Source organism: Plutella xylostella, chromosome 7 (assembly GCF_932276165.1).
Source record: "Plutella xylostella chromosome 7, ilPluXylo3.1, whole genome shotgun sequence".
NCBI classification, from domain to species: Eukaryota; Metazoa; Arthropoda; class Insecta; order Lepidoptera; family Plutellidae; genus Plutella; species Plutella xylostella.
The window spans coordinates 6,637,449-6,660,882 of NC_063987.1; the positions used below are offsets into that span (position 1 = coordinate 6,637,449).

At 41.6% G+C, this 23,434-nt stretch overlaps 5 protein-coding genes across 10 annotated transcripts in view; 2 read left to right on the forward strand and 3 right to left on the reverse strand.

Moving 5' to 3' along the window:
* LOC105389015 overlaps positions 1–8,192 on the reverse strand; it is a 60,108-nt gene extending 51,916 nt beyond the window's left edge. For 3 of the 5 annotated variants that reach the window (XR_007266513.1, XM_048622317.1, XM_048622316.1), the window contains exon 1: positions 6,853–7,075. The gene's annotated coding sequence lies outside the window, so the exon portion shown is untranslated. Of the gene's footprint in view, positions 1–6,852; positions 7,109–7,961 lie in introns of those variants that run through there. The other 2 variants (XM_048622314.1, XM_048622313.1) reach the window with 2 other exon arrangements.
* LOC119692739 lies at positions 756–2,336 on the forward strand. The gene is made up of 2 exons (XM_038114227.2): positions 756–1,822; positions 2,197–2,336. The coding sequence occupies exons 1-2, from the start codon at positions 869–871 to the stop codon at positions 2,200–2,202; spliced, it is 960 nt and encodes a 319-aa protein (XP_037970155.2). The 5' UTR covers positions 756–868; the 3' UTR covers positions 2,203–2,336.
* Positions 8,193–8,535: 343 nt separating the features above from the next.
* Positions 8,536–11,691, forward strand: LOC105393158 (aurora kinase B). 2 transcript variants are annotated; one of them, XM_048622053.1, is made up of 6 exons: positions 8,536–8,721; positions 8,805–8,996; positions 9,250–9,406; positions 10,173–10,309; positions 10,927–11,199; positions 11,255–11,489. In XM_048622053.1, exons 1-6 carry the CDS (start codon positions 8,651–8,653, stop codon positions 11,259–11,261), a joined length of 837 nt encoding a protein of 278 aa, XP_048478010.1. In that variant the 5' UTR covers positions 8,536–8,650; the 3' UTR covers positions 11,262–11,489. The 2 variants fall into 2 exon arrangements, with proteins under 2 accessions (XP_048478010.1, XP_048478009.1); XM_048622052.1 differs by lacking the exon at positions 11,255–11,489 and adding an exon at positions 11,535–11,691 and having other exon boundaries at positions 8,537–8,721; positions 10,927–11,158.
* A 184-nt stretch (positions 11,692–11,875) lies between these two features.
* LOC105389018 (putative hydroxypyruvate isomerase) lies at positions 11,876–13,758 on the reverse strand. The gene is made up of 4 exons (XM_011560074.3): positions 13,427–13,758; positions 12,936–13,220; positions 12,373–12,503; positions 11,876–12,122 (listed from the first exon to the last, which is right to left on the reverse strand). The coding sequence occupies exons 1-4, from the start codon at positions 13,620–13,622 to the stop codon at positions 11,946–11,948; spliced, it is 789 nt and encodes a 262-aa protein (XP_011558376.3). The 5' UTR covers positions 13,623–13,758; the 3' UTR covers positions 11,876–11,945.
* Positions 13,759–15,471: 1,713 nt separating this feature from the next.
* The window catches only part of LOC105393180 (ecdysone 20-monooxygenase), a 31,467-nt gene continuing 23,504 nt past the window's right edge, over positions 15,472–23,434 (reverse strand). Inside the window, exons 5-9 of the mRNA XM_038106734.2 lie at positions 21,812–22,007; positions 21,119–21,281; positions 20,603–20,836; positions 19,859–20,056; positions 15,472–16,527 (exon numbers count right to left, since the gene is read on the reverse strand). Coding sequence (XP_037962662.1) covers positions 16,423–16,527; positions 19,859–20,056; positions 20,603–20,836; positions 21,119–21,281; positions 21,812–22,007 — 896 coding nt within the window. The 3' untranslated portion in view covers positions 15,472–16,422. The remainder of the gene's footprint in view (positions 16,528–19,858; positions 20,057–20,602; positions 20,837–21,118; positions 21,282–21,811; positions 22,008–23,434) is intronic.

A 23,434-nucleotide genomic window follows, 5' to 3' on the forward strand; every position in this document is an offset into this window, starting at 1 on the left:
CAAAAGGAGTGTGTGGCCACTGACAGGCGTCTGTTAAGTTCTCTGAAGACAGCTGACACTGGCCCTACCCTTCAAATGTTTGTTGCCATTATAATTGTAAGTGTGACTGTGTAAAGGAAAAAAAAAAAAAAAAAAAAACAAGAAATGCACAACTGGGGGTTTTTAGTCGGTTAAAGGCCGACACTACCTGGGTCCCCTTCCCAGGTGTCTGTGTAGATTTTCCTCCAGGAGTGCAAAAAAAAAAATTTTATTAATAATATACAGGTATATATATATAAAAGATAAAATATATATATTATAAGCTTCCACATTGAGTAGTGAGTAGTTAAAAGATGAAGACAAAAAACAACCAAACTCTCACGATATATTGATCTCTCAAAAAGGCACGGACATAACGGTCTGTGGAGTGATAATAAAATCTTAAAAAAAAAAAAAAAAAAAAAAAAAAAAAAAACAACATTGTATACCTTATTTCAATATATTTTAGTAGCACCCTGTATAAAGACCTGGTGGACTGCTAAACACTGCACTGTTATCATGAGTATCATGTCACGCGGGCGCGGCCTCAGCGGAGTCTGTGCTAGTGAAAGTGCATCCTACCTATGAGCTAGGGTACGTCCACTTAGGAAAAGGGGTAACCATGGTACTGGTACTTCTATTCGGGATAAAAAAAGTTTTTTTAATAACTAAACGGTATGCAGAAGAAGTCTATATGTTCAGTGGATGATTATTGGCGTGTGATGATGATAGGTAAGTGTAGTGTAGGGTAGCTTCATAAAGTACATGAGTTAGTCTTGCAAATAAACTGGTTGAGTGAACAGCGTATTTTATTTATCACAGTGGCGAACGAGGATTAAAAATAACAAAAATGGCCGGCAAATTAAACGAGTTTGATATTAGTTCGGGAAATTGGCGAAATTACTGCGAAAGAATTGAAATGTACTTTGTAGTTAATGACGTGAAGGAGGTTTTAAAAGTGCCGACATTAATCGCGTGTGTGGGTGAAGCGACTTACGAGCTAATGGTGAACTTGTGCAGCCCGAATAAACCGAAAGATAAGAGTTTTAGTGAATTAATTAAACTCGTCGGTGATCACCTGCAACCTAAACCTTCAATTTTAGCCGAACGATTTAGGTTTAGGCAGTGTCGGCAGGCGTGTGACGTAACAGTGTCATCGTATGTGGCGGTTTTAAAGAAAATGGCGATGAATTGTGATTTCGGTACCACTTTGGACGATAATCTACGGGATCAATTCGTGTGCGGGATAAATAGTGACACTATACGGCAACGGTTATTTGCGGAAGACGGTATAAGTTTTTCGAAAGCAGTGCAGCTAGCGAACACAATAGAGGCGGCCAACAGAGATGCGCACGCGGTCGAGGCGGCGCAACGGTCATCGGCTGACGTGCACCGGGTGCAGGCGGCGGGGTGTGCAGCCTGCGGAGACACGCGCCATCGCTGGGCCGAGTGTCGGTTCCGCTTGTTCGAGTGCAGCAAGTGTCGGAGGACCGGCCACCTGAGGAGAATGTGCCCCGACGAGGCAGCCGCGGGCGCGAGCATGGCGCGGGGCGGCAGCGCAAGACAGCCGGAGCCGGCACAGCCACCGGCGGCAGGCGGCAGCAGGGGCGGGTGGCGCGGCCGCGGCTCCTGGCGAGGCCCGCGGGGCGGCGGCGGCGCGGGGCGGCGGCGCGGGGGGCGCTGGCACCAGCCCACCCACCACCTGCGGGACGAGGACCCGGCGGCGGCGGAGGACCGCGCCCAGGACGGGGAGCAAGAGGACGACGAACCCGTGTATCAAATGTCACTGAGGAACTATCAGCCGGTCAGTTTAAACATTTTAGTAAATAATGTTGTGTTGAAAATGGAGATAGATACAGGTTCTGCTTTATCTTGTATTAGTAAACAAACCTATGAGGCATGTTTCCCCGCAGTACCCCTAAGAGAATGTGTACTTAGTTTGACCTTTTATGATGGCTCCAAAATTAGGCCATTAGGTTACCTGGAAGTTCAATGCACATATAAAGGCTTATCTAAAACGCTAGATTTATATGTTATAGATAAGGGAACGACATCTTTGTTAGGACGACAGTGGCTCACAGAATTAATGGTTGATATACCTAAATTTAATTTAAATAACTTGTCCGCTTCTCCAACTGTACCAAACATAAATAAACATGTGAATGATATCCATTCCAGATATAATGAATTATTCGAAGGTGGACTAGGGCGTTTCACGGGCGGGGCGGCGCACTTGGTGGTGAAGGCGGGCGCGACGCCGGTGTTCTGCCGCGCGCGGCCGCTGCCGTACGCGCTGCGGGCGCGCGTGGACGCCGAGCTCGACGCCATGCTGGCCAGCGGGGTCATCGAACCCGTCGAGTCGTCGGACTGGGCCACCCCGCTGGTGATAGCCAACAAGCCGGATGGCTCCTTGAGAATATGTGCGGATTACAAGGTGACCCTTAACCCTTACTTAGCTGTCGATAAATATCCTGTGCCAAAAATAGAAGATCTATTCACGAATCTAAATGGCAGTAGTCTGTACAGCCGGATTGATTTATCACAAGCATATAACCAAGTTGAATTAAACGATCCGCAAAAATACACAGTTATCAATACACATCGTGGGTTATTTAAGTACAATCGTTTGGTCTATGGTCTGGCATCTAGTCCCGGAATATTTCAACGCTTAATGATAAATTTATTTAAGGATATACCTAATGTAGTGATATTCTTGGACGACATATTAATAGCAAGTTCGACATTAGAATCTCACCTCGAAACATTGTATAAAGTTTTAGATCGAATTAGAGATTACGGTTTGAAGATAAAAAAACAAAAGTGCGTATTCTTTACGAATGAAATTAAGTTCCTGGGATATATAATCGATAAAAATGGTATTCGAGTGGACCCGGAGAAGGTTAGGTCGATCCTGGAAATGAGGGCCCCAAAGGATTTGTATGAACTTAGGTCATTTTTGGGAATGGTCAATTTCTACGGGAAATTTATTAAGAATTTAAGTTTTATTTTAGCTCCTCTATATGAGTTACTTAAGAAAAATAATTCTTGGATATGGGGCAGGAAACAAACGGAAGCGTTCGTAACAATCAAAAACCTTCTGTCTAGTACAGGTGTGTTAGCGCACTACGACCCCTCGCAGGAGGCGGTGGTGACGTGCGACGCGAGTGCGCACGGGCTGGGGGTCGTGCTGGCGCAGCGCGACGCGGCCGGCACCGAGCGCGCCGTCGTCTATGTGTCGCGCGCACTCACGCCCGCTGAAATTAACTATAGCCAAATACACAAGGAAGCGTTAGCTATTGTGTTTGCAGTTACGAAATTACATCAATATTTATATGGGCGTCAGTTCACATTGAGAACTGATCATAAGCCTCTTGTGAGCATTTTCGGCCCCGGGAAGGGTATTCCAAGTATGACTGCCAGTAGGTTACAAAGATGGGCATTAACGTTATCAGCGTACGATTTTAACATAGAATATGTCAGTACAGATAAAAATACGGCGGATTGTTTATCGAGAATGATCTCGGCACACAAAAGTGATAGCGTCAAGTTAGGTGAACAACCGGAGCAGACCTATTTACACTTTGCGTCCGATGCGCTATTATTAGATTATAATGACCTTAAAAAAATTACTCAACGGGACCCATTGTTAAGTAGGGTAATTAGTTATGTAAAAGACGGTTGGCCAAAAGAAACGGAAATAAAAGAATTAAAACCATTTCTCAATCGGAAAAACGAGATTTATATAGAATTAGGATGTCTGATGTGGGGTCACAGAGTCATAATTCCATCAGAATGCCGTTCTAAAGTATTGAAAGAATTACATGACTCACACATGGGGGTAACAAAAACAAAAGCAATTAGTCGAAGTTATGTCTGGTGGCCGGGGATAGACGAAGCGATAGCAGAAACGTGTGCGCGATGTGCGGTGTGCGCCGCCGTGGCCGACGCGCCGCCGGCCCACGCGCCGCGCGCCTGGCCGTGGCCGGACAGGCCCTGGACCCGCCTGCATCTAGACTGCATGGGACCCATTGCAGGGCACACCTATCTAGTCTTAGTTGACTCTTGTACAAAATGGATAGAAGTAATTAAAATGGTTTCGACGTCAGCAAAACAAGTTATAATTAAATTAAGAGAAATTTTTGCTACTTTTGGCCTGCCAAAACAAGTGGTAAGCGACAACGGACCGCCCTTCACCAGCATAGAATTCAAAGATTTTTTGTCAAGTAACGGAATCACGCAAACGTTTTCGGCTCCTTATCACCCGGCATCAAACGGATTAGCCGAAAATGCCGTACGTACTTGTAAAAAAGTTATAAAGAAAGCTTTATTAGAAAAAGTTGACCCTGAAATTGCCTTATGTAGATTTTTATTGTTATATCGGAATACAGAACACTGTACCACTGGGGAAAGTCCCGCTCAGCTGTTGCAAGGTCGTACATTGCGGACCAGGCTTGACAAGCTAAAGCCAGATAGGGAGCAGCACGTACAAGCGGCACAACAGCGCCAGCTGGCGGCGGCGGGCGGCGGGCAGCGAGCCGTGGCGCCGGGCCAGGCCGTGTGGTGTCGCGACTACCGCGCCTCGCAGGGCACGCGCTGGAGCCCCGGGCTTGTCGTCGATAGGCTTGGTACTACGGACTACAATGTCAGACTGGTAGATGGAACGGTAATACATAGACATATAGACCAATTAAAAATCCGGCCAGTAGGAGAGGAGGAACCCTCAGACAATACAGCATCACCTTACTTAGCCAACACAGTGGTATCTCCGCTCATATTCCCAAGTGAGTCACCGGGGGTAAGCGCAGACTCGGGTCCGCCGGGGGGGTCGCGGCGCGCGAGCGGGGGCGAGGGGCGGGGGTCGCCGGCCGCGCCTGCACCACAGCAAAGCCAAGCTCCCGCGCCCGTGGAACGTCGTTACCCATTAAGAGACCGTAGGCCTCCTGTTCGTCTCGGTATAGATATAGACGATTTATTTTGTATAGCATAGTTAAATGTAAGCAGCTCTGTTATTAATTATTAAGGTGTAATCACTGTCTGTCTCGATATAGATATTATATAAGTAAACGATTTATTTTGTATAGCATACTATTTATTATCAATGTAAACAGCTCTAAATGAGTCATCACCTGTGCCCTTGTCGAGAAAGAAGTAGTTAGGTACCTACCTACCTACCGAATGCAAGTTTGTATTCTTCAACTAGTTATTATGAAAAGTAGGATATAAGTTATATGTTTAGTTAGTAGTGTACCTGGTTACAATTTATATGTATAAGTAATATAAGTTTGTTAGTATTCAGACTATGTTAGTATTTAAGGGTGGAGGTGTAGTGTAGGGTAGCTTCATAAAGTACATGAGTTAGTCTTGCAAATAAACTGGTTGAGTGAACAGCGTATTTTATTTATCACAGTAAGTTAATTATAAAGTGTATGTACTTATGTATACCGTATTCTATTCTATCTATCTATCTATCTATGTGAATTTTTGAATACCTTATTCTGAAGAATTAGAAGAGATATTATAATTTGATCCAGGATTGGCAGCACCTTGGCAGTGATTAAACAGAGTATAATTTTAACTTTAACTTTTCCCAAAACAGTATATGTAAATACTGGGCTACAATAATTATGGTACCAACTCCGAATTCTCTAAAAAACAGTTGTTTCAAAGTAAATTAGTTTCAATTGTCCTATTAAAGCCAGCAAACATGGTGCGCCTATCGAAGGGCTTTTCTCCAATACTCGTCATACAGCTATCTATTATATGAGTAGCTCAAGCTTTCCACGCCACGTGTTTAGAGGCCGAGCCTGCTACAATCTAAACATAGGCATGTCTATGATTTAGCAGCTTTAGCTTTCCATTTTACTATTTCTACATTGGTATAAACATCGGTTGGACCATAAAAAAGTAAAAAAGTTTCCACTTACACAGCCAGACAGACCGACTTATTCTTCCCCCGAATAAAAACATCCATCCAACTTATATGCATCAGTATGCAAACCCCGGGCTATACTCGTATACGCTCGGCATTGTACACTTTATCTTCCGTTGACAGCGAAATGGGGTTCCGTAATCCAGACGCACCCCCAAGGAAAAACGAAGGAGCAAGAAACGGGCTACATTTGGCACAAACTAGGATGAGACGGGGGCGATGACCGCTTCATTTTGTTCCCCGAATTTTGGCGGTCGACGGGATTGGATGCATGCGAATGTGAGGCAAAGAGCACGAACCGTAAAATCAGCAAAAAATACCTTGCACGCCATAGAATAGGAATTAGGGTAATTTGATGCCTTCGGGTAAGGCGATTAGGGAACGTTTATGCCGATCGCTTAGCTTGGTTTTAGTTAAAATTGGGCAGTATGCTCGGTATTTTATTGATCACAAATAATCAAAGCATATAACAAGTGTTTGAAATGCTATTCACATGTAGTTACCTCAAACGTCTACAAGCCCTAAATGTGGAATGAACGATAGTCCTAAAGCAGTTAAGATATTAGTAGTACATAACTCACTTTATTGCCAAACTTTAGATAAGAACATCAGTATTTACTTATATGGAAAGGTTTTACATAAGTACAACATTAACATCGCCACAAATTGCGTAGGAAATACTCCCGTCAATTTCCTCACACGAAACACCCAGTCCCCTTGCCATTACCAGCCAATTGTTTGTCAACAATCGATGCTGGATAACATCTGCAATGTGGCACTTTAGCCTCTGGAGACCAGCCAAGAGCCACAAGCAGTGGAAAATCTCATAAATCCAGCCAACCGCGAAGGTAAGTAACTGGGTCATCAAAAACAACGTGCCGATAATTATTATTACTAACACTCACCCCTGTGAAAACTGCTCCGCTACCGTTTGACCTTTCATCTCACATTCCACTTGTTCAGCTGGGTTTTAAAAATCGCTCGATGGTTTTAATTACACAGCATATTGTTGGAGTGTTTATTAAGGTTGGGAATGTTGTTTTTAGGAGGAGGTTCGCCGGGGTTGTATCGATTAGACGGGCGCGCGGCCGCGCTCGGTATCAACAGTGAGCCGGGTGGATGGAGTGTGCGCGTTTTCCTCAATTTCCCGCCAAACGGCGCCGAGGGGTGGCCGGGGTAGCAAGTAACAAAGTTTCCTTACTACGCTGAGATACGGTTTAATCGTGTGTAAAAGTTACAGCGCCTGATCAGAAAGTCTTAGCAATTGCGTTGTATATTTTGCTGGCACAGTACTGTAGAAATAATATTTATGAACCGACAGTTTTTTTCGTTTGCATGAGATGAGAGGTGAGCAGGTGACATAAAAGATGAGATAGACATGAGGTCTCTATCTACCTACCTAGCTTGAAAATATGCTCTAAGTATTAAAAATAAAATAAGAAATTAATTATTTTATTTCCTTCTGGTAGTTACTTGCTACCCAAAATGCAATTAGGATGTGCATTTTTCACACGCCACACTAGTCAAGGGCTAACACCCCCCACACTTGGGGTTGGTTAGGGTTCCGCAAGTACCCCCTCCCTTCGCCGCGCACCCCCGCCATAGGAGGGTTACTCTATTCTGATGAAAAACTAACGTATCAGAGGTGTCGTTCAATCGGCACGTTTAATAGAACGAGATAGAGTCGCGGCTCGCGCATCACCGCTCCAAAATTAGTTTTTCGTCAGATAAAGTGACTCCCCCAGTTCCTTGCAGAGTGCTTGTTTTCACTGCACAAGTGGTCTAGAGTGCATCCTTACATACTCTCATCTTATTATTACTTTATACTTAGCACCAGTTTAAACATGTAGGTACTTACTTAGTATAATGTAGGTGCAATGCAGCATGAGAGTTGAGCACAGGATGCATTTTGTCAGAGTACAGGGTCAATCCGTCAACTTACCATACGTACCAAATATTTAAACTTACAAGTAAGTTAGTTCTCTAAAATAAAGTTATTAAGTGTTAAACTCACCCCAAATGTTCGCTATGCATACTCTTTGATTTGCATACTATGCATCAGCAATATCAACATAAGTAGGTAGTTCAACTTTCTCATTAAAAGTTCGCCGCACCTCACGCCCCTTTAGTTCGTAAATCCGTATTGTCAAATGATAATCGCATATTGATCATATCGGATATCGCACATTTAAATAATTTTATCATTTTAAATTAAATTAATTATTCTCTGATGCCGCCAAAACAAAAAAAAACAAAAATCTTCATTTGTTTGTTGTTTTTCTGCGACGGGGCCAAGGTTTGTGCCTCAAACAGCCTTTTCAGAGATTGTGTACAAAATGAATAAAAAGTGTTTATGGTGTATAATTTTGTGTGTGTGGTGCGCAAGGACTTGGTGGTGCGATGGTCGCATATAAAAACTTATTCGGATTTCTATTCTTATTCCAATGGTACGCTGTCTATGTGTAAGCTAAGCGCTCGAGCGCTTGTTTAACTATTGAACGATCATACAACATCTGCCTACAACACTGGTGTCAGTGTCTGGCAAGTGTCTTGCGGCTGTCACCTGTCAGTGTCAGTCAAAACTGTCAAAAATATTCAAATTAAATTCAACGGCAACGGGCAACGGCGGTTGATTTGTTTGTTGGTTGATCAAATCAAATGTAAAGTTAATTATTTTGTGAATTTATTCAACAATAAGGAGCGATGGATATGAAAACGGAGGTTTTGGAACTTGAAACTAAAATTATAAACCACGAAGCGTACGGGAATGCGTCGTAAGTACTTAAAGCTATCAGTGCTCCTAAAATATCTTTCGACTGTGTCGTGTGGTTTTCTAGACTTTTGTTATTGTTTCCAGGTACAATTGGTCCCCAAGAGACTTCGAGCTGGGCTCCGGCCTGGGTCAGGGCAAGTTCGGCCACGTCCATGTGGCCAGAGAGAAGAAAACCGGATATCTGGTCGCCATCAAAACTTTGTTCAAATCACAGATCATGAAGTCTAAATGTGAACGGCAGGTGATGAGGGAAATCGAAATACAGTCGCATTTGAAGTGAGTATTGACTTGGAGAATTAGTTTCTCCCTTCGCTTTTGTTTAAGTATCAATAAATACATCAATCATCGAGGCTTATAGACAAGGCAGTAATACCACTGTTCACATAACACACACAACACCCTGCTTTGGCAGGGAAGAACACAAATTTTAAACAAGGTACATAGGAAACCAAGGAACCTTTGTTTGCAATTTTGGTTTAGTTAGTATTGACCATCCACATTTGTTAACAACAACGTTATAAACTTCCAGACACCCCAACATCCTGCAGCTGCTGACGTGGTTCCACGACGAGCGCCGCATCTACCTCGTGGTGGAGTTTGCAGCCGGTGGAGAGCTCTACAAGCACCTCACAAACTCACCCAAAGGACGCTTCTCCGAGGCTAAAGCAGCCAAGTATATTTATCAGGTAGGTTCCTTGTTTTAGATTTAATACTATTATGAGAGACATAACAATAATAATATGATATAATGTTTGAGGACATCTCACTCTCTGTGCCTATAATATGGGTATGGGACTGCTGATATATCTCCAAGACATAAATATATCTGTCTATAAACAAATATCTAGATCCCGGATTTAGCATAGCAGTCAGGAGTCAGGGTCACTAACCACTTCATGGTTCGGTTGGTAGGCATAAGTTACCTTTGGGCAGGGCAGCACAATGGTGTGTAAGGCACTACTGCCTCTGTGGTCTAGTGGTAGAAGCTTCGCTTCATGGCCCAGAGGTCCCGGGTTCGATTCCGGGTGGGACCATCAATTTGTGTTTCTAAATTGTGGTTCTAAGTTTGGTTAGGACATAGAATCACCTGATATCCGAAACAGTGAAACAATCCATGCTGTCGGATGGGCATGTAAAGCAGTTGGTCCTGCACCTAGCTCTCTCCAATTGTGTCGGTCAATCCGTCCCATTGGGCTATGAGAGCGATGGAACAGAGAGTGCTCCTGTGTACTGCGCACACACTTGGGCACTATAATCTACTCCTGCGTAGATGGCTGATCTCAAATGAGATTGGCCGCCGTAGTCGAAATTCGGCTAGGAGGACATTATTATTAAGGCACTACTTTGTTTGCAAATGGTCACCAAATGGCATAAAATCTCCATTTGAAACCTAACTTACAACTGTTCAAAACAGTAAGATTCTCTAATATAATATATTAAAAAAATTTACAGGTAGCAGATGCCGTTGAGTACTGTCACCAGAACCATGTCATACATCGGGACATAAAGCCAGAGAATCTTCTAGTCTCCTTGAATGGAGACATCAAACTAGCTGATTTTGGTTGGTCAGTCCATGCCCCATCAGAAAGGTAAATCGGAACAATACATAATTTTTCAGGCACATGATATGCAAAGTGATAAGAAACTGACAAGTATTTTGTTCGAGTTTACAATACTCTTGTGACAAAAATTTAAAAAAAAACATGCACTCACGCCTTGTACTAATGTACTCCCTTGCGGGGTAGGCAGAGGTGCATTGCTGCACCCACTTTTCGCCAGAGTGTATGTTAGTCCCAATGTAATAGGGGGCGGGCCTATTGCCATTTTACGGGCACATCCAAGACCCGAGAACAAATATCTGTGTTTAAACAAATATCTGCCCCGGCCGGGAATCGAACCCGGGACCATCGGCTCAGTAGTCAGGGTCACTAACCACTACGCCATTCGGTCGTCACAAAAATTATGGCTAGACTAGGGATTATCACCATGGTAAAAGGATTGGTCAGTCAGATTAGCTATTAGTTCTGTCTGAGACCTACATGTAGAAATTGTCTGCTATAGGCTGATAATGATGATGATGATGAGGAGGGGGCACCAGACATAACTATAAGGATCACCAATTTTGTTACATACTCGCCTACACATGCTACATACTACACAATCTTAAACTACATTAATAAAAAATAAAATAAACACTCCTCCACAGACGCAAAACAATGTGCGGAACGCTAGACTACCTCCCGCCAGAGATGATCAACAGGCAGGTGTACGACGTGACCGTGGACCAGTGGTGCATCGGGGTGCTTTTATACGAGTTCCTGGTGGGCAAGCCTCCCTTCGAGAGCGAGGGGCAGGACCGCACGTACGCGCGGATACTGGCGCTCGATATGACGTACCCGGAGCATGTGAACGCGGGCGCTAAGGATCTTATTTCTAAGGTTGGTTTTTGCTTTTTTTGTACACTATTGAATGGTATTATGTAGGTTTGCATTTACTCGCATTTATCTGTGAGCTAGGTACTTGTTGTTGTCTAGGTACTGATCCTAGTAACTCATGTTTGTTGGTCCTCAATCTTCCTCATACAACTACTACTAGTTGCGCCCCCAATCGCTGCAGTACCTACCTTGCTGGGCTTTTTGTAAAAGCTTTGTCCTGGAGTGGATTAGCTGACGATGATGATTTTTCTATATGTAAATTAATTTGTTTGATATACGTATTTATTTACTTACTATATTATATATTCTGTCTCGAATCTTAGCTCTAAACAACGCTTTGAAAAGTTATGAAAAATAATGTCAACTTTATTCATTTCAGCTTCTCCGGACCGTGAGCAAAGAAAGACTATCTCTAGATGGAGTGAAGAAACACTACTGGGTGAAGCAGTATTACTCGCCTAGTTAAGATATTAATGTATGTACCTTTCTGTTATTTTACCATTTGCCTGATTAAAGATTTTTATAAGCATTAAAAATCTCTTATCAATGTGCATTACAACAAACAAAACACGTATGAACCAAAAGAAAAACAAAATAATACCTCTATAGCTCTAAAACAATACATTATGAGTACATAATCTGAAAGTGGGTGAAGTTAAAATGCACTATAAAACAAAGATTTAAATTATGTATAAATATATAACATGTGGAATATTTAAATAGTATCATCAATATATTGTTCAAAAGACCCTTTAAATATTTTTACTCTTCATCATCAATTCATCAGTAATCACAGTGTATATCCGAAGTCTTTGACCCAACCGAGTCCGTCTTTCGACCCTCCCGCCGGCTTGTACTCGAGCCCGACCCAGTCCGTGTACCCGCAGCTCTCTATGTGCTTCAGTATGTACTTGTAGTTGATCTCTCCGTCTGTGTCTGGCTCGTTGCGGTTTGGTACTTGGGCTATCTGTAACCAAAATTCATCACTGAATGGGTGATGGTAATGAGATGGTGACCAAACTCGCACACTGACTGTTTGAAAGGTGCATCTATTCATCACCAATCATCTATGTAGTTTATGGTTACAGCAGATTCACTGGCTGTTAAGACAAAAAAAAATATGGCTACGAAAAGGGTGAGATTGCATGAGTCATCCCACAATTTCTTATTAGTTTCTTTATGTGCAAACGTTATAAAATTATTGTTGGAATAAATACCTGCACATGGCCCACATAAGGCATCAGAGTCTTGATGTTGTGCGAGAGGTCTCCACAAATGTGTTGTAAATGAAATATGTCCAGCTGAAGTCTTAAGTGAGGGCTGTTTACTCGCTTGATGATGTCTACAGCTGTAATAAACAATATAGAGTCTTGTAGAAGATATCTTCATAAAATCAAGATTGAGAGATGTCAAAGGTATAAAATCGGCTTAAGTACACTTGTCCAAAATTAATAATGCACATGCAGATCTTCACACCCGAATCATTAAATCGAAAGAGCCTTAAAAAAACACTGGCATTTTGCACCTTGTTCGAAAGAAATAGGAGTCAATATCATATGTCACATAATCGAAAACATTATCAATTTTGGAGCACTGTATCTACTCGTAAAACTGTACCTAACCGAAATTAGAGGCAATCAACAATCGTTGTAAAAATTTATAAGCTCAACCGATTTGTATAAAACATATTTGAGAGAACATTTTATATAAAAAAAATACTAGAGTTGTTTCAGAGCTATCACTCAAAAATCAGAATTATAATACAACATTGAAAACCAACCTTTATTGTAATCACTCAAGAAGTATTTAGGCACCGAATGCTGGTTGATGGGCTCAATGACTCCAACAATATTGTCTTTCTTCAGAACATCAGCTGCATACTTCAGATTGCTCTCGTAAGTCTCCCAATTCTTTGCTGTGACAAGGTCCAATTTTCCCGCCATAATATGGATTTTCCTCGCGCCAAGCGCTTTTGCATAGTCGATTGTTTCATGGAGGTCAGCCTTGAATTGGTCCTCTTTTCCTGGCACTGCTGTCACTCCAAGCTCGCCTTTACTGAGGTCCCCTGTAAATATATTATGTATTTTTTGAGTGACCTTTTAAACTAGTATTGAGACAGGGTGACCTATATATTCATAGAAATACCTAAATGCAAGGCATAGCTTTCTGAATAATGTACTTAATACTTATTTCATTCGATTTCAGCATAGCCGAATATGCAGCATAAAATACTTTTGCCGTTAATTAATATTCAATACATAAAAAACTCACCAGTACGAAGATTTATCAGTACTTGTTCCAAGCCAGAACTAGTTTTAGCCGCCCTGACCTGCTCCAAGGTGTGTCCAAACGGGAACCCAGTTTCCACAGCCTTAAACCCTCCATCCTTAGCCAACGCGTACCGTTCCAAAATAGTACTTCCCTCACTGAACATAAACGATAGATTCGCACAAAACTTCATCCTCATTTGTTTTTGCTTCGATGGTGAATAACCTCAAAATAACCCTCTTGTCTTATTTATATGAAAGATATCAGGAACCGGTGGTGTTATCAATCTGTAAATTTTAACCGCAAGTGTTGTACACACTTATCTTTTACCTATCAGCTAGTTGCGGTTTTCTGCACAGATTTGTTTCTAGAATTCAAAACAAAACAAAAGTAGGTACAAATGATAACAAATGAAGGTTTGTTGATAACATGTTTGACAGTTGAAGTCACGTTTAGAAATTGCAGAATGACAATGATTCGAACCTAATTTCCGAACGTTTTATGCCTACTTCCATAAAATATTAGTTTGAAGCTGTTTATGTATAGTCCTTGCTACAGTCTCCAGATTCCAGGCTATTAGTACCTAATTAGTAAGACTAGGTTTTCAATTCTGTTAAGATAGTAGTTCCACTTGTGGCCGAAAGATGGCAATCCACTCCTCATGAGGATTAACACTGGCGAAAGTACATAGGTAGATCAGATATAAGATCATCCAGACCCTAGTACCAAAATTTGCCTCAGCCGGGAATCGAACCTATCACTTCAGAGCAACAAACAGTCACCATATTCACCAACATTTATTTCATATTATGTTGGTTGAATTCCAATGTGTAAAATATGTAGGACTGGGATAATTAAAAAACATTCATTCAAACTTGTGATTTAATTTATCATTTTTTCATTATTTTACTTAATACGTCAACATTATAAAAGTTACTGATCGATAGTCTTTCATTATTAAATATCAGAGTATACAAGACTTCATTCAGCTTGTTTTAAATAATGGTGTTAGAAATTTACACATACATAATAAAACATGTCTGGAAAAATCACAAATGAATAATTAATTAACTTTATTTTTAATATCATAGAAATTTGATATCGATCTAAAATTAATTACATACATAAGAAATTATTTAGGTCGTTATCTAAGTATTAAAAATTTGGCACTGATACAAAAAGTTCACAAAATTATATAAAAATGGCCACTTTTGAATCATGCATAGTTAGCACGAAATAAGGAATCTAATCTGTGAGTTCTAACAGCAAAAAATAAGTATATATAAATTGGAATGTTTAGACAGATCACTAAATTAATGAAAGTATACATGCAAAAATATAATTTAGGGTCAATATTAAAATTCTAGGATAAAATTAAACTTTTCAATGTAGATTACTTTAATATTGTAATAATATAATATTGATGAATCTGTTGGAATAAAACGATAACCATATACTATATTATTGCATGACAACCTTCACTCTCTAAATTTAAACACTAGAATACTATTTCAGTAGGCAATAGTACTAAAATAATAAATGCTGACAAATGCTTGTGCTGACTACACAGTCTTTAATTATTATAACAAGAGGTATTTATGGTTCATAATAGTATGCTCGTAACAACTATGTCTTTTTGATATTAACACAGCCATATTTTAAAGTATCTTACACTAGATTGAGAAATAACCAGGAAAAAACAATGCATTATGACATGGCGCCATCGCCACTAGCAGTAGCTTTAGTTCACATTTTCTCCGCTGCGAAGCGGTGTCGATGTCTTCCTAGTAATCAGACTTCATTTTACAAATTTAACAGTAGCTTAAATATTATATTACGAATAAGTTTAACTGGACAATATTATAATAGTAGAAAATGTGTTAAAATTTGAGCATTTTGTGCCGAAAACCCTGTAGCAAGATCACTCCTAGCTATCATAATAATTCATCATGGCAACTTAAGTATATTACTACTTATAGATTTATTTTCGATTACATGAGTATTTTGGAAATTATGCCCGGAATAACATCTAGTGTTAGTCAGAAGATAGTTTAGTCTACACAAAGACAGAAATAGCATATCCGGGCATGGAAGTAGAAAAATACTTCCATGTATCCGGGAAGAAAAGTTGAAAGTAGGTAGGTACAAAATATAATTTCGACACAATTTCTTAGTTTACCTATAACATATAATACTCATGCAATCTGAAAAAAATGCTTAAAAGATTAATAAAATCCAAATTGAAAGATTAAAGTGCCTGATTTCCTACGTCCGCATAAAAGTTATCTACCTATGTGATAAAAACTATACTGTCACTGCCTAAAATATAACTTTAGAGAATGTAGGTATGACTTATCCGGCAGATAACTTTATCCAGAGGCTCTTATAGGTTAAAGTTAAAATCTAGCTAATAATAATATATTATACATGTCACATAATCAAATAATTTCATTCAGGAATAGATTCAATTTAAGAATATTAATAATCACATAAAATAGACTAAAATCTAGGTAACTATAATCGAATAACTAAAACTGGATTTAATAATATAACCAACTGGTACGACGATTTAGTTTTAGCAGTCTTATGTTTTTTTAAGAATATTTTTATTCTCTTTCGTCTATAAAGTAGAGTAGTAGTCTCATTAATTTTAATTTTCATAAATTCCTAAGCAATTTTAACATTTCACAACACTTTCGTCTTACAAGTCACAACTATAACTAACAATCTTTGTATTAGAGGAAGGACAGAGACAAGATATTATCAAAAGTAAAAAAAAAAATTGGCACAAATTCGTCGTCATATTTTTTCGTGAAGTTGACACAGTCATACTTGGGACAAATACATAGTTAGTCTCATTCACATGACTTGTTGAAATGAAAACTGGTGGATAAAAAAAGGACAAAACATCAACAGATCAAAAACAATAATTTAACAATACCTTGCATAATTCTGGTTCCGTCGTATCATTATTACGTGAAATGCCCTGATGGTACGATCTACCATTCAACAAGTCTGAGTGAGACAGGAGATTTCGGTGAAAGGAGAAAGTCGAACTGTATGTCCAGCTCCCCGTCGAAACACACACGCCATCTTTGTACGATCTGTAAATAACACAAAATAGTAAGTCATTATATTCATCAAACTTTCTTCTATAAATTCAGGGGGGGTGAACCCGTTATTGCTGTCCTATGATACCTGGAGGTACAGAGGGCGTTCACAAGAGTGCGCCATCCCGTCCTCAGCAACTGAGTATTATTGAACCCTCACCTTAGCCAGCAGCAATTGCAGCTCGATCTCCACAAACCGCTTCCGTAGGGTATATTAGGGTTATCATATCAAGTACTGGGACAAAGCCTCACCATAGACAGCAGCTTGCAACACCCTGAAAAAACACAAAGCCGGCCATGTACTTTACAAACCCTCACCTTCCTTTCTTTCTTTCTTTCTTTCAAACCTCACCTTAGCCAGCAGCAGTTGCAGCTCTATCTCCACAAACCGCTTCCCGGGACACATCCGCCGGCCCCGGCCGAAGGGCGCCACGAGCGACGCGGCGTGCGGCTCGCGCGGCTCGATCCACCGCTCGGGGAGTTAGCCAGTAGTTCTAGTATTATTAGGGTGATCAAGTACTGAACAAACCTTCCTTTCTTTCTTTTAACCCTCACCTGACCCAGATTGCCTCGATCCACCGCTCCGGGTACTCGCGCGCGCGCCAGAATTTCTCGTCTACGATGATCAAGTACTGGACAAACCCTCACCTTCCTTCCTTTCTTTCTTTCAAACCTCACCTTAGCCAGCAGCAGTTGCAGCTCGATCTCGACAAACCGCTTCCGTAGGGTATATTATCATATCAAGTACTGGGACAAAGACAGCAGCTTGCAACACCCTGATAAGACACAAAGCTGGCCCTGTATTTACAAACCCTCACCTTAGCCAGCAGCAGTTGCAGCTCGATCTCCACAAACCGCTTGCCCGGACACATCCGGCGGCCCCGGCCGAAGGGCGCCACTAGGGACGCGACTCGATCCACCGCTCGGAAGTGCTAGTCGATATTAGGGTGACCATGGCATAGTACTGGATAAAACCTCACCTTCCTTCCTTTCTTTCTTTCAAACCTCACCTTAGCCAGTAGCAATTGCAGCTCGATCTCCACAAACCGCTTGCCCGGACACATCCGCCGGCCCCGGCCGAAGGGCGCCACGAGCGACGCGGCGTGCGGCTCGCGCGGCTCGATCCACCGCTCCGGGAGGTACTCTAGTCGATATTAGAGTGATCAAGTACTGGACAAACCTTATTTTCTTTCTTTCTTTCAACCCTCTCACCTTTTTTTTTTTTTTAAAGACATTTATTTATAATAAAAACTTAGGCTAATACAATTTTTTTTCTGCCAAACTGCGTAACAGTTTGTTGGCAGACGCTCTTAGTTCTAATCTAAAAACTAAGTACTGACACTTAGCCCCTGTTCCACAATGTCTGGCTAGTCGCCACCTGTCGGACAAAATACATGCTGTCACTGTCTAAAAAATAATAACAGAAAGTGACAGCATGTATTTCATCCGCCAGGCAGCCACCAACCAGACATTGTGGAACAGACCCTTATTATATTAAAAGACAATGGGCGTTTTGGGACCTATGTCCAATAAAGATGAGACATACATCGTTGGATAGCTCTTCTCAAGTGAGCAAAAAAGTATTATGACGACAAATCCGTATCAGTTGTCCATTTTGAAATATATTCGTCGGAAGGAAGTATTTTTCTATGGCATTGCACTCTCTCTCCTGATGACAGTTAGGGCGTAATACACGTAAACACGTATTATTGAAATTGGAGAAATTACTTTCAACTGGTTTTATTTACTAAGATAATAAACAAATATAATATTATATGAAATATGATCATTTTGTTATAAAAATTAAAAATGAATGTGAAAAACTAACAAAACCATTAAAATTACAGAAATAAAATATAAAAACTTTCAAGGTACGATTACTCTGATTGGACAGTAAATCAAGACTAGCGCTTCCGTTATTCATATTCTGCAAAAAAATACCTTTTCAACGACGTATCACTCATTTCTATTGGTGCTGGTCCCAGCTTCCATATATTGGTGCCCATCATCATTTAATTGATAAATAATTAAACTAATGGTACAGTTGATATATAATATGAAGGAATTTTATGGTATAATTTAGATGTTAAGTTTCAGAATTTAAAAAAATATTTTTTAATTTAAGTTTTAATGTAGTTTTACAAAATTTGTCGGTAGATCGCAATAGGGGGATATTATTACATATTTTAGGGGTTAAGTATCTTCTTGTCCTTTGTCCGTAGTAATTATTTGCCTTTTGCTGTATAAATTTTCTATTATTGGCTGATCTTGTAACATAGCGGTGATTTACCAGGGTCTTATGGTCATCGGAGTAATATGTTTCAATTTCTTAGCTAGCAGCAGTTGTAGGCGCGACGATCAACGCGGTCGATCCACCCCTCTTGGAGGTAGTCAGTAGTTCTAGTCGGTGAACGAACCCTCCGCTTCCTTCCTTTCTTTCTTTCAACCCTCACCTTAGCCAGCAGCAGTTGCAGCTCGATCTCCACAAACCGCTTGCCGGGGCACATCCGCCGGCCCCGGCCGAAGGGCGCCACGAGCGACGCTGCCAGTAGTTCTAGTAATATTAGGGTGATCAAGTACTGAACAAACCTTCCTTTCTTTCTTTCAACTCTCACCTGAGCCCGATTGGCTCGATCCACCGCTCCGGGAGGTACTCGCGAGCGCGCCAGAAGTTCTAGGATACTAAGGTGATCAAATACTAATCAAACCCTCACCTTCCTTCCTTTCTTTCTTTCAACGCTCAAGTACTGGACAAACCTTATTTTCTTTCTTTCTTTCAACCCTCTCACCTTAGCTAGCAGCAGTTGTAGGCGCGACGAGCGACGCGGTCGCTCCCTCCGGGAGGTAGTCAGTAGTTCTAGTCGGTGAACAAACCCCCGGCTTCCTTCCTTTCTTTCTTTCAACGCTCACCTTAGCCAGCAGCAGTTGCAGCTCGATCTCCACAAACCGCTTCCCGGGGCACATCCGCCGGCCCCGGCCGAAGGGCGCCACGAGCGACGCGGCGTGCTGCTCGCGCGGCTCGATCCACCGCTCCGGGAGGTACTCTAGTCGATATTAGGGTGATCAAGTACTGGACAAACCCTCACCTTCCTTCCTTTCTTTCTTTCTTTCTTTCAGCAGTTGCAGCTCGATCTCTAAACAAACCGCTTCCGTAGGGTATATTAGGGTTATCAAGTACTGGACAAACCCTCACTATAAGCAGCAGGTTGCGACACCCTGATAAAATACAATGCTCGCGCTGTTCTTTACAATCCCTCACCTTAGCCAGCAACTTGCAACAACCTGATAGAATACAAAGCTGGCCGTGTACTTTACAAACCCTCACCTTAGCCAGCAGCAGTTGCAGCTCGATCTCCACAAACCGCTTGCCGGGACACATCCGCCGGCCCCGGCCGAAGGGCGCCACGAGCGACGCGGCGTGCGGCTCGCGCGGCTCGATCCACCGCTCGGGGAGGTACTCGCGGGCGCGCCAGAAGTTCTCGTCCCGACGGCATGCTGCCCCGGTGTGGGCTAGCACGAACGTCTGTAGGGATGGAAAGGGCTGTTATTATTATTATAAAATACTTTGCACATTAAAACATAAGTAGGTAAAAGGCTAACTTAATGCTAGTAGCATTCCCTACCAGTTAACCTTTGGTAATGTCGAGAAAGTGATAGGTAGTCGATAGGCTGAGAGGAGAGAAGTTTACCTAAATTCTAGGGTTAGTGGGAGGGTTGGGTGGTTTGTTTGGAGTTTCTGGGAAAGGGGGTTAAGATTATGTTCTATGGTAAGCCAAAGCTATCCGGCGTGTTTGGCTATCCGATTCTGCTTATAGGGAACTGTGATTGCATACAGGTAGGTCATGTATCTAGGCACTGTTCCTGATTGATATGGAATCCGTAAATAGCAGATCCGGTCCACTCAAGGTGACTGACCTCAGGGACGGGGTTACATCCCTGATGAACTATGTTAAGATAACATTCGAGGGTATGGCTGGCGCTAGATGTAGATGGTAGTGGTGGTGCTGCGTGCGGAAATTGCAACAATTTAAAAACCACATCACGTTAACATAAAGAGTAAAATACCTGCCTTAGGCGGTAGTCTATGGCCCTCAACAGTCAGAGGGGCCTCCAATATCCTGGCCAGGAACGGAGCTATGGGCAGCAGTCGGAACGCCTCGTATATGGCCGCTTTGACCGAGGGTGCGGCGGCTAAAGCTTCGGAATCTATTTCCCCTGTGCTCGGCAACTCCTTGCGGATCTTCTCCTGCCAGTCCTCTCGGCTGCTCAGCAGGTACAGTAGGAAGACTAAACTGTTTGCTAGCTGTGGATAATAAATTAGTTTATTATTATTATTGTTAGATTGCTCTTGAGGGCCTAGGCCTACATCTAGATGTAAACTCGAACCCATTTCATCAGTTGGAAGATAAGATAATTGCATTAGTAGTCGTCTCGCTTTTGTGGAAGTGGTCAGGTCACTCAGGTCATAATAGCCATCATAGTAGCAAAAAAATAGTTAATTTATCATTGATTTGATGACTTTAAACGGTCTATCTTCTATATGCCGCTCAGATGGGTGATTCATAGAAAACAAAGCACAACTTACAGTCTCAATCCCAGCCGTAATAAAGTCAATAATGGCTGCCTTCTTATCCCGCATATCCAACGCGGGGTTGGCCAGGATCCGCAGGAAGATCTCCTGCATGCCGTGGTCCTGGGCGGAGGCCTCGGCGCGCCCACGAACCTCGTCCATCAGCTCGGATACTATCCTGCCGACAGGGAGGGAGAGAAGGGGTTATTAACCATTGTGCTATGGGGCATCCAAGAGTACCTGGCTACAATATGATTAAGACCAACGGGAAAGAGTTGTGTTGGAGTTTTGTCTAAAGGATTGTTGTATCCTAACTAATATTATAAATGCGAAAGTAACTGTGTCTGTCTGTCTGTCTGTCTGTCTGTTACTCTTTCACGCCAAAACTACTGAACGGATTTAAATGAAATTTGGTATACATATGGTATAGACCCTGGGAAAGAACATAGGCTACTTTTTATCCCGGAATTCCCACGGGAAAACTTTTTAAGGCGAAGCGAAGCTCGCGGGAACAGCTAGTTATAAATAAGACAAATCATCAGAGTAATCTAAAATGGGTCTAAAAATCTGCAAGCTGAAGTGGGATGCTACTCCGGCAAGTAGTTTCTGCCGAAGACGATAATCGTCCAGGTAGACGATCTATCCAGTGGAAACCACAAACAAGCAAACGTAGATTAGGTTTATCACTAAGACTAGTCAGCTACTCACGTGTGAATAGTCTCCTCGCTCTTCACATAGGTTCTATACAGCTTAGTAGGTGCAAACTTCCATAGCGGGGCCCCGTAGTAAGAGTCTCTTTGTGCCCGGAAGTGCGTCTTGACGGCTGATGCGAGGGTGAGCGCTCGACCCGACATGGAGCGCCCGAGGAACCCTAGCCGACAGCCCAGCATGAGACCGCAGACCGCTGGAAATGGAGAAGGGAGGATTGTGAGTTAGGGTTGCTACAGACTTGTCAGCGTACCGTAGATAGCAGATGACACTGTTAGTTGGGCATTTTTGTCTAATTTCAAAGCACATACGGTAGGTAGATATTATGTAGGTACGTTTATTTGAAGTGGTATAGCATACCGTACGCAAGGCTCAGAGTTGTAAACATTGACTTATATATTACTTTGGTTGTAATGTAAAGCTCCTTAATTTCATGTAAATAGGCAGATATAGCCTATGCCTTCTCTGTCCTAACGACATAAAAAATCTTATGACGTATCGTTCTAACGTGTCCTTGGTAAAAGGTCAGTAATATAATGCAAATTTTAGGCATGTGCCGGTTGACCTCAAGACACCAATTTGTATTACAAACATGCGGTAACTGAATTGAATGGAGTCATTGATAAATTTGACGAATGTGTCATCTATCAATGAAATGGCCTAATTTAGTGCGGTCATGCGCTACGGCCGGAAGTAAGTACATCTCTTGACTTTCAAACCTATAATCTTTGCCTCGTGCCTCGTGTCCCAATAGTTGAACTTTAATTTAGGGCGAACTCATTTACTGCATCCCATGCCTTGTTCACGGCTAGGCAAGCTCACTATCTAGCTAATCAGAAAATAAAATTGAACATGAATAGGAAATTACAAGATGGTTAGGCTGAAATATGTAACCAGGGGACCCTTTTGGTGAAAATCTATGCCAAAGGGGGTAATGTCATCTAAAGTTTCATAACCGATATATGAAATAATTAAAAAAAACCTATCAAAGCTATGAGCATTTCACTGTTTTGTAAGTTATACTGAAACCCAACCCGAGTCCACGTTTTTCTATGTTTTGTACAAATCCCGCGAGATCGAAAAAAGGCGAAGCTATAAAAGCCATAACAGCGAGAAAGCTTTTTAAGGCGATGCGAAATCGTTGGAAGTGCTAGGCTGTAAAATTACTAGAGTTATAAAGATGTATTCTCTGCTGGATTTACCTTATTATTATCATCATATTAATCTTATCGAGTTCCTACGTATACATAGGTAATTATACCTATACTGTTTCACTGTCTGTAACGCTAATCAGCGCGATGAATAGCCCAATCTGCAGAATCAGGGTCCAATCAAATCCCCCTACTGTCTTCCTACAAATGTACCTAATCAATGCTCATCTCAATATCGATAACAGCATGTGACATAATTTACGTAATAATCTACAATACGAGACCACAACGATAGCTTCAACACAAATAAAAAGGACATCTGGTGATTGCTATAATCAATAAGTAGTTACATATTGTTATACTGAATATTTTTTAATGCCAACTACTCGTAATAAAACTGGATAATCCTTTCACCATAAAACCGTAGTCCAGCTCTAGAGTATGTCACCGACATGGTATCCTAAAAGCACCT